Below are 10,074 nucleotides of genomic sequence, written 5' to 3' on the forward strand. Positions count from 1 at the left end.
AAACATTTCAACCAGTGTGGCTTACACAAAGACAAAAACACTTTTTATGTTGGTGGCATTGGCCAATTTACTGACACAATAGGTTTTGAAGCATGAATTAAGTGTTTTGGGTGAGTAAATACATTTTGAAGACTTCCAATAGAGTTCAAGCAAACAGTTGTGATAATTAAGCTACAGTTTAGAGAATGTTAAGAATGTTTAGAAAAATGTGCCAAAGCAAATGAGAAAAAATTAGGCAGATGCCAGCATGAAAAGGGTTGCATGAAATACCCTTATTCTCTCTCAAAAAAAAAAAAAAAAAAAAATTACACAAAATTAGCACGTCATAGATTACATTAGAGATGGGTTATGGGTTTAGCATTGTGTTAAAGAACCACTATCTCACCATCACTAAGTAATAATGAGTGTCACATACATGGTTTGCTTCTAACTTGCATCAGTCGCAGGAGCTTGAGTGTCAAATGCACAGGAGACAAACAGTTCTGTTAGAGCTTGTAGTTGAAAGAAAGAAGGAAAATAGACAGACAGATAGGCAGACAAATGAATAAAAATACAAGGAAAACATTTGTCTTGTGTTTTCATTAACAAAAATATATATACTTGGTCTATTTTCACACCTGCGTTTATTGCAGTACACTCAATCTTTCACCGAAAGTACGTAAGCAATATGCATATACTGTTTAAATACTCATTACTTAAAATGAAGCAAAAAAGGTATTTGCACTAAAAGCATAAACAACAAAAATTCCATAATTAAAAACAAAAGATAAAGAAAATGTGGTCTAATTTCGAAGTGATAGCTTGTTATTCTGTCCCTTCTTAAACTGTCACGTCTTAAAGTGATCGGGCAGAGATGTTACATAACACATTATTGGCTGCACGGAACGCTATTCCTCTCCATAGTCAATCGTATTTTTCCGGAAGCCTTTTCCTCGCATGTAGGAATGGAGGGTTTTTAGCTCATCCATGACGCTCTGCTGGATATGCACATCACTGAGCTTTAAGTTGTGAAGAAAGAGTTTATAACACATACACACACACATGGAAAAATTGAATCAGTCTTTCAATAGTTCAATACTTACACTCTCGTTGGCATTCTTCAGTTTTTGGAGCTGTAATATAGCAAGCTGTTTTGGTTTCATTTCTTTCTCCGGAATCTGGATAGAAGAAGTGTTTTTGAATCCTTTCTGAGTAAAATTTACTAATATTAAATAATATATATTTATTTAAAATATGTACAAGAATATTTACATTTATGGAGGAAGTTGCAGCCTTTTCATCTAGCTTAGTACATTTTATCTGAAACAATGAAGAGGGAGTAATGAAATTAGTCAGTTGTTCAGTGCGGCCTAAGTGATATAATCACTCAAAGGCACAGTGAGTGATGTAACATGACATGGTATAATATCTATTCTGAAAATAGAATGTGCTGACCTTATAAACACAGTTTCTGAGTTGATCCAAAATGTGTATAAGCTCACGATGGTAGTTCATGTCTTTGTGAGGGACAGACGTCTTCTCTGTCTCAATGAGAACCTTTTGAAATAGGTCGATGATTTTCTGCAGGATACAGCTGTGAAGATTTTTCTGATGAATGATAAAGATACAGCTCAGTTTACATGAAATGTGTGAAACCGGATGCCATCCGAATTGTAGATGGCATGATAGCCATTCTTCGTCTTGGAATTAAGTCATTGTGAAGTTAAAAGACTGAAAATATGTGACATATGACATAGAAATCAGTTTACTTATAGGTTTATCAAGATTGTTGCTAAAATTCATGAGGCCCAAGACAACATTTGTATGGGTTGGGCTTCTTGGGTTAAGGCACAATTGTGTATCATATAGGACCTGATTGAGCCCCACCTCATAACACGGCACCAGATTGATTTCATTACATTCATATTACTTTTACATTGATTTTTTTTTTCATTCAGGAACTGAATTTCTGCACCACGAATATGAGAATATGATATATGATGACTTATAATATGAACAATGCCTCTTACCTTTCTCCGAATTTTGTCAAAGGAATTGTGCCTCAGGAGGATCTTCTCACCATCTGCAGCTACCTAAGAGGAATATTCAATCCATCATAAATTGAAATATTCAATGTCTCCAGGGCAATGAACACCTGGCTTTTCTTATCGAGTTGCAGCACTTTGCTGTCATACTGATTTTGTTATATTAAATAGTTATATAGGCTTATAGTTATTTGGCAATTAACAAGACTTATAGTAGGATAAGAGTACTCACCACATCTTTGCTGACATGCACGGCTATATTCGCCAACAAGTTCAGATCAAAACAAGGTCCCTCTTTGATGCAGTTTTCATTTTGGAATACCACCGTGCACTCATGTATCTGAATGCCAAGAATTAGGACCAGAACAAAATATTGCAAAGCACTAGCCATATTCTGTCCCCAAATGACTAAATGAACGTTTCTGAATGGAGGTCCTGCTGATACACCTGTCTCATTCTTTTCTTCCTTCTTTTGTCTTCGCTTTGGTCCTCACCTTTATATTTTTTCTAGTTTCCTGGTGACGTCAGCATAGTCCGTTCCTGATTTTCTACCCCACCCGTTCAGATCAAACGATGATGTCAGACTGTGAAACAGTAACGTAATCCATGTTCGGTTATGTATCCAGTGTGGATCATGTCTGGGCTAAGATTGTCACTGCAGAATGCAATGTTTTCTGGCAGCTTCGTGCTATTCGAGGGAGCTTAAATAAAAGAAAGTCACCACAAAATTGTAATACAACTCTAAAACGAGGTCATGACATTTGTGCGGCTCGAGGATGTCCCAGATTCTAAATATTTACACAAACCACATGGCTTGGTCAAGGAAAGTTCATTGGCAACATAAATGGCACCATGATAATTATATTTAAAGACAATTAGAAACAATTTCATATTGAATTTGCAGGTTTGAGAGGCTAAGGCTAGACTAAACTAAAAACAGAAATGGAACGAGATGACTGATCATCTGATAAGGTGATAAGGGGTCACCAGCGGAAACTTAGGGGGAATTGAAATCTAGGCCACTTTCCAACATCTCATCTCAATCTTGTTTGTTTTTTGAGGTCAAACGAGGCTTTGGTTATTACTTTTTAATGTTATAACTGAGTTTATTTAAACAGAATTGCACAACATTGTTATATGATGGTTCAGTTGATCTGTCTTTGAATCTGTCTCACAACCTACAATTTTGCCAGTTATAAAGTTTTTAAAAGTTAGTGTACTTGGTAATTAAACTCAACGCTTGAGAATAAATCTGTGACGTAAAAAACGAGGAAAAATCAAGGTAAACATCCCTTATAAACATTTTAATTGTGCTTCAAATTATTTAACTCTATTTAGGGAGAAAAATTGCTATGAAATTAGCCTTGGCAAGACCAAGACGTCATCTTTTTTATTTAAAAAAATCCGCTTGTTAGAAGACAAATTAAATAAATATTTTTGTATTTTTTAAGTCTTATTTCCTCGGTTAACGCAGCAAATTCCAACTGAACTTTCGATTATGTCTACTTGCCCTTAAAAATGAATTTCCAAAAAGCAACACACTGTAAGATGTGGTGTGCAATCCCCATACCCAAGGAATTTCCAACTTCTGTTTTCATGCACTCAGCATATGTTAAATGAGAAGAGACAAAGGAATACAGGGTTGGGGAGGGAAGGGGAAGGGGATTTCCAGAGAAATAGTGTTTGTCTTATCCTCACTTCATCAGCGTTTACCCTGTTTACCCGGTTTCTTTGAAATATAGGTACATGTAAACAAGAAGTAATTTGAGCTGCTTAAAAATGAAAGGAAGCCATTTAAAAATGCAAACATACATCATAAATCAAGTCTCACTGGGTTTAGTTACATCCCAGGCATAAACCATGATTTGCTATTTGATAGTCAGATGCAGGTGGTTTTAGAGGGTGGCAAATTTTTATTCTAGCGTTTGATTGGACAAAAATCAGAGTGCGGGATGAGTCATTGATATTTTTTCTGTTTCTGCAAGGGAAAGACTCTTTATAAGGAATATAAATTTTATCATTATTTAGTCAACATTTAGAATAGCATAGCATAGACACATGCAATAGACACATGCAATAGAATAGCATGTGTCTTGACACAATCCTGTCCATGAGCTACAGGCAGTTATTTTGCCATCATGGCTTGGTTTTTGCTCTGATATGCATATTCAGTTGTTAAAGATAAAGAAGAAGCTGTTAGACTTTTTATTGAGAGGTGTGTAATTCTAAAGCACCTATTCAGCAGAATATATTTGCATAGTACACTCTAAAAATTGCTGAGTTGTTTTAACCCAGCTTTGGGTGAAATATGGACAAACCCAAACGGGTTAAAATATAATGAAAAAATGTAACCCAATGGCTGGGTTTGTCCATGTTTGACCCAAAGTTGGGTTAAAACAACCCAGCAATTTTTAGAGTGTACTATGCAAATATATATTAAAAACTGCTGAATAGGTATGCATAATATATATATATATATATATATATATATATATATATATATATATAAAGTATATATAATCTTGAATATATATATTTATATATGTACAGTATGATTATGCATATGAGTTACTTTTGAAATACCCGATTTCTCAGAAAGTTTGGAAAGTCTGTTGCCGTATAACACTGCGGGGAAGCTATGCAACACCTTTATATGCAGACAAACATATATATATACATATTGCTCCAACACAGATGCATGCAAATGGGTCTGTATGTATTTTTCCATTTACTTTAAAAAGAAAATGAAAATGACATTGTATAATATTCAGTATGTATTTTGTTTTGTGCATCTGTGAGAACCTTTGATAGTGTTAACCTCATTAAAGTGAAATAAACTGGCTGGACCGCAGACAGTCTGCAGAGTTTTTCGAAACTGTGGTGAGAGCTGGCATGTGTTGAAAAGGGTAGTTTCATCTTAAAGCAAAATGAAAATAAATAAATAATCATGCTTAGAGCCATGCGATTTTCTGTGCAAGTGCAAAGGGCATCTCTTGACAGCAGTAAATCATGGATGCTGTTTAATTGTGAGTATGATTATGATCCATACTCTCATTCTGCTGGTTTGTGGTGAATGCATCATCAACAGTTAAAAAACCCCTTTGCTGAGTAATAACACTTGCATCATCATTTCTTCTACAGTGAAAGCTGGTCCTCAGTGTAAGGTGCTGGAGTCATCACCCACCATTAAAGCTTAAATAGCAAGACTGGTCAACCAGATTCACCAAAAAAGACCATGCTGGTTGACCAGCTTAATGTTTTGCTGGAGAAGTGCATTGCTATGCTGGTCCAGCAGTTAGATCAGCACCAAACCATTAGTAGTATAAGCCAGCTTGAAGCAGCAAGGAGATTCACTGTCACATGCTAATTGTTAACTTGAACAGTGTCTGTAAAATATACAAAAGGTGCATGCTTTCCCCACCCCCTTGACATAATAAGGACTCTTTGCAGTTCCTTCCTTTTCCTGGCAGTCGAACAATACATAAAATTCCAACTTTTATGAATTTATTGTTTGCGGTGTGTACTTGCAATGCGAAATACAAGCTTTGCTTACATAAACAGAAGAAAGGCCCAAACCTGTTTAATGACATGTTTCTTTTTTGCCTGGAATTCCCATAAGTATTGTATAAGAGTAGTATTATATGTCACATGCAGGTAGGTCACTTGACTGTCTTTTAAATATCAAATGGCATCTGCAAACAGTTTATTCTTTTCTCGAAATTTACTTCACTTATCTTATCAATTTTAACTAATGAATGTCAAGGTTTCCTTTTCTTTCTTTTCTTTTTTTTTTTTTTTTGCTTGAAAAGTGTGCATGGTCAGCTGTCTTTAAAAATGGCAATTGGTTTGCTATTTGTATCTGAAACGATGACATTCTAACATCTTTAAGTGCGACATAAGTGTACTTTTTCTCAGGGATCTCTATATGTTGACTTTGGTGTCTGATTTCAAACGTGCAATATGATGAGGAAGTCATGATTTATTTTGAGTGGCAGTTTAGTCTGTAATGTGACATTCAGAGACATGTAAGGGCCAAGTCAAATTTCAATCAATGAAACTGATGACAAAGGGGAAGGACTGTGGAGGCATTACTGTGTCAAATAGAAACATGTCTTGGCATGTAGACTGGCATAAAGTCAATTAAATCAGCACAAGTATTTAAAAAAAAAACATTTTATTTAGTCATAGACCTTACAACTTTTGCTATGTAACTAGCAAGTGGTTTACAGTGATCCTTTCTAATAAATAAGAACAAATAAATACTGTCAGTTTGAACAATTATCTCTTGCGCACAATGTGTGCACAACATGAGCTTTATAAATAGAATAAATAACACTGATTTTCCACCATTTTTAAATAATGATTAAGATCTACTAAGACTTCTGCCTCCTGATGCTTTTGGCCTGTCGTCTCCTGCGGTCTTTATTCTTCAGGTTTCTCATCTGTGTTGCTTCTCTGTAGACACGCTTGAGCTCAAACAAGGCTTTGCGCTGGATGACTGGGTCATTTTCCTGCAATTGCAAAGCATTTAATCAGTGATATGTCTTTATAATGGCATCTCAGAGTGGACGCAATACTCTAAATTGTATGTTTTTGAACTTAATCAAGTATAGTATCTAGTAAATATAGTATGCATTGTAATGGCAAACATAGTTTCAAAAAGCCTTGCCACAAACCTTGATTACGCACTTTTAGAAATAAGACTCCTTTCATGTGGTTACCAAAAGGGGCATTTTAACCAAGGCCACATTCAAAATGTCGTGAAATATCAGTTCAAATTAAATGTTTCAAATGTGATGGATAATATGAGGCAGATATTCATATATTCATATACATATTTTGAAGCGTATATATATATATATATATATATATATATATATATATATATATATATATATATATATATTTATAAAATCTGCTTTGATGAGTAAATAGAATGATTTCAAGGAACAATATGTATATTTTTAAAATATCACTTTATATTTGTTATAGTTTTATGACCAGTTCATTTAGGGCCAGTAAAATTTCTCAGTGACCATTGGCAGGTGTGAAAAAAACAACAACACTCTTTTATATCAACACAGAGGAACAACTGCTACATATAGCTCTAAAGTTTTGGTGTTCAGTGCTACTTGGTGTCAAGTTAGATTTCACAGAATCTGAAACTGCCATCTCACCTTAATCGCCCATAAGGTTTCTGCATATGTCTTGAGCTCTGCACTCTTGCCTGGGAAGTAGTTATCTTGCAGTTTTTTTAGATGCTCTTGAACATGTGCCAATCTGTCTTTTGTAGCTTCATCCAGACTCTCGTTCTGCATGCGAGTGAATATCCTACTGTATGTGTCCATAATGATGCTCATCAGTAGATTCTGTTCACTTTCCTGTCACACAAAAACAACACATATGAGCACAATGTGCAGTCAACACAGGATATCCCATGGCATATAGGATGTATCAAAACAATATGCCCTTTGGTTTAGAAAGGCTACACTGGTATCCTTTCGCTGTTCTGCCATTTTGAAAGAGGCTATTTACCTCAAGATTCACCTTTAAATCTTTCAGCACCCGCAGGAAGACAGGGTGTGCGTTGTGTATCTCACGGTCATCTTTTATCTGGAAGAAATGAAAAGGTCATCGTTTATATTGGTTACTGTTTTAGACAGATGTCATTTCGAACTCTTATCTCTTCTAAATTAATCAGATGAATGTGTTCATTATTATTAGCATCTGAAACCCAAACTCAACCTACAGAACAGATATTTTCCACCATGCAAAAAAAGGCCTGTAGGAGTTTCAGTCTGTATGAATGGCAGACTATACTTCCTGTTTTGTATTAAACAACCTCTTAACCACCCAATTTAAGTAAAACTTGACTAGTTGTTAAAGCCAGCTTATTCAAAACGGTTTGCGGCCCATCTTTGAACATCCGCCATATCCTTGAACGGTACACCTTTATCTATCCCTATTAGTTAACTTTTTGAACTCTTTTTTTTTCACATCCTGCCAATAATGTGACATATGAAGGAAATTCGAACTGGTCTACTCACATAGTACGCTTTCAGCTCATCAATGTTCTTGTCCAGGTTCTCCGGGACGCTGGCCTCGGCATATGTCATCCATCCCAAAGTCATCAAACATACTCCCCAGACAAAGGCCATCGTGTGTTGCGCAATCATAGTCCTTGTTAGTTTCAGGTGTTCGCTGAAGTTTGACTTGTATTCCTTTCTTTTAAAAGTTGAAGTTGCCTTTTACACTGTTGCGCTACACCCGACTGTTCTCGTGTCCTGGTGATGGTCTGAATGCATCAGTTCAAGTGAATGGGGTATTTATAGTTATGTGTGAGAGCAAGCGAGCGCGCGAGCAATGATCTAGGTGTGAAGTTGTGTGGCTTTTACAGCCGATGTTTCCTATAAATCACAATGCACCATGATACTGCTCTGCACCATTGAGCCCACCACTCATCTTCTCGGCTGGAATCCTGTGGATGCCACTGGGCGGGGCTGTTGGTGGTTTTGTGGGCTGGAATCTTTTTGGTGCTTCAGTAAGGTGTTCGGGCCTCCCTAACGTAATGCAGGTATGGCCACTCCAATGACGCGTGTGCATTATTGACTGGCAACAGGGAAGGAAGTAGTGTATTTTTCTTATTTTGTTCTTACCTAGGGTTTCGAATAATGGCCTTGCACCAAATTGAACAACTTTTTAACGTATACCTACTTGCATAATTGTCTTCTCTTATTCCATTTTCTACATGCATTGGCATGCAATGAACACTTCGCAGAGCTCGTCTGTGCAATCTGACAGCTAGGAAATCACAAGTTTATGTTATTTTAGTTAAATAATACTTGAGGTTATGGGTATGAGAGTGATGCTTTATCTCTCTTAGATGCAGCTGGTGGAAAAATTAACAAAAGTGGGCTGAAAAATTCACTAGAAGTTCCTCAGAATCACACATGTGGCCTGATATTTACAGGGCCAAGACGCAGAGAAGAGATTATTTGTTGCTCTGTTGCTCATAAGGAGATGCAACCAGCCTTTGAGGTTTTAACACTTCATCTGCTCAGCCTTTACACGCAGAGAAAGAGAGAGAGTGACAGAGAAACAGAACGAGGGGAAGACAGACTAAAGTGATGAGTGGTGCGAGACAGGTATGGTTACGTCAAGGGGGAGCTACTTTCCTAGTAGGTCAGTTGAGGTGATGCTACGGCTAAGTAAGAATATGTATCTAGGAAGGCCATCTGAAATCTCAAGAAGTGCGTCTTGACTTGGCTTAATTTTAGATTGCTATTTTTGTCGTAATTAAGCTCCTCCAAACAGTTTCGTTATGGTTAAACCAAAAACGTGAATGATAGAAAATCCCACCTTCACATGTAGGCTACGTCATTAAAAGTTGGAAAAGTGTAACTTTAACTCTTATCAGCCGTCACTCAGACACTCCGGACCTCAATGTTGGAGGTATGTCTAATTTTCCTGTTTAGCTTCATCAGCGTGGTTGATTTTCCGTGGCTGTGGTTGTAGAGAGGTGTTACCCCAGACTCCTCATCATACATCATACAGACCACGTGGAAACCTAAAAGGAGATTCCTTCTAAGAACCGTTTACTTGTCATTTTCGTACGGTGTCATTGTTGTTAATCATCAGCTAAAAAAAAAAAAAAAAAACATATTTTGCCAAATATATTCAATCACCTCATTCTGAGTGTAAACCAGTATGAGAATTAATTGTAGTGGTGGTTGGATAGTTTATCAAAGATAAATTCTTATCCTTCATTTTTTTTGTGTGTGTGAAAATGTTCCATTTGACAAGGACTTAAGATGCAGCAGGAGACTAAAGTGATCCATCACTAAGGACGTATATGAGGCTATAACTAAGTATTCAATAATGGAATTACATAGAAAAGACTTGAGGGTAATGTGATCGAGTCACTTATATAGTGCTTTTTACAATACAGATTGTATCAAAGCAGCTTCACAGTGAAAATAATACAAGAAGTTGTTTCTAGAAGAAAATTGCACCTGAAATAAGGCAGATCATTATATTGTTGAATATTAAA

The 10,074-nt window shown here is 36.3% G+C and overlaps 2 protein-coding genes across 3 annotated transcripts; both read right to left on the reverse strand.

The window, feature by feature from the left end:
- Window positions 1-606: 606 nt before the first annotated feature.
- On the reverse strand, window positions 607-2,709 carry LOC120476556 (uncharacterized). Its single transcript, XM_039667619.2, has 6 exons — window positions 2,257-2,709; window positions 2,010-2,072; window positions 1,435-1,587; window positions 1,252-1,299; window positions 1,083-1,157; window positions 607-998 (listed from the first exon to the last, which is right to left on the reverse strand). The coding sequence occupies exons 1-6, from the start codon at window positions 2,413-2,415 to the stop codon at window positions 888-890; spliced, it is 609 nt and encodes a 202-aa protein (XP_039523553.1). The 5' UTR covers window positions 2,416-2,709; the 3' UTR covers window positions 607-887.
- A 3,472-nt stretch (window positions 2,710-6,181) lies between these two features.
- Window positions 6,182-8,428, reverse strand: ifng1 (interferon gamma 1). Of its 2 annotated transcripts, none has more exons than XM_039667615.2 (4): window positions 8,072-8,428; window positions 7,572-7,637; window positions 7,202-7,405; window positions 6,182-6,535 (listed from the first exon to the last, which is right to left on the reverse strand). In XM_039667615.2, the coding sequence occupies exons 1-4, from the start codon at window positions 8,198-8,200 to the stop codon at window positions 6,398-6,400; spliced, it is 537 nt and encodes a 178-aa protein (XP_039523549.1). In that variant the 5' UTR covers window positions 8,201-8,428; the 3' UTR covers window positions 6,182-6,397. The 2 variants fall into 2 exon arrangements, with proteins under 2 accessions (XP_039523549.1, XP_039523548.1); XM_039667614.2 differs by having other exon boundaries at window positions 7,560-7,637; window positions 8,072-8,423.
- Between the last annotated feature and the right edge of the window lie 1,646 nt (window positions 8,429-10,074).

This window comes from Pimephales promelas, chromosome 24 (assembly GCF_988280905.1).
Source record: "Pimephales promelas chromosome 24, fPimPro1.hap1.1, whole genome shotgun sequence".
Lineage (NCBI taxonomy): Eukaryota > Metazoa > Chordata > Actinopteri > Cypriniformes > Leuciscidae > Pimephales > Pimephales promelas.

Bases quoted from the DNA above. Each gene is read 5' to 3' on its own strand.
- ifng1 (XM_039667614.2), bottom strand. From the start codon at position 8,200: ATGATTGCGCAACACACGATGGCCTTTGTCTGGGGAGTATGTTTGATG. The intron at 7,638-8,071 runs GTGAGTAGACCA...CATTTCTTCCAG, and splicing joins ATGAGCTGAAAGCGTACTAT to ATAAAAGATGACCGTGAGAT. The intron at 7,406-7,559 runs GTAAATAGCCTC...TTTGTGTGACAG, and splicing joins ATTTAAAGGTGAATCTTGAG to GAAAGTGAACAGAATCTACT.
- LOC120476556 (XM_039667619.2), bottom strand. From the start codon at position 2,415: ATGGCTAGTGCTTTGCAATATTTTGTTCTGGTCCTAATTCTTGGCATT. The intron at 2,073-2,256 runs GTGAGTACTCTT...TATTCCTCTTAG, and splicing joins TGCATGTCAGCAAAGATGTG to GTAGCTGCAGATGGTGAGAA. The intron at 1,588-2,009 runs GTAAGAGGCATT...ATCATTCATCAG, and splicing joins TTGACAAAATTCGGAGAAAG to AAAAATCTTCACAGCTGTAT.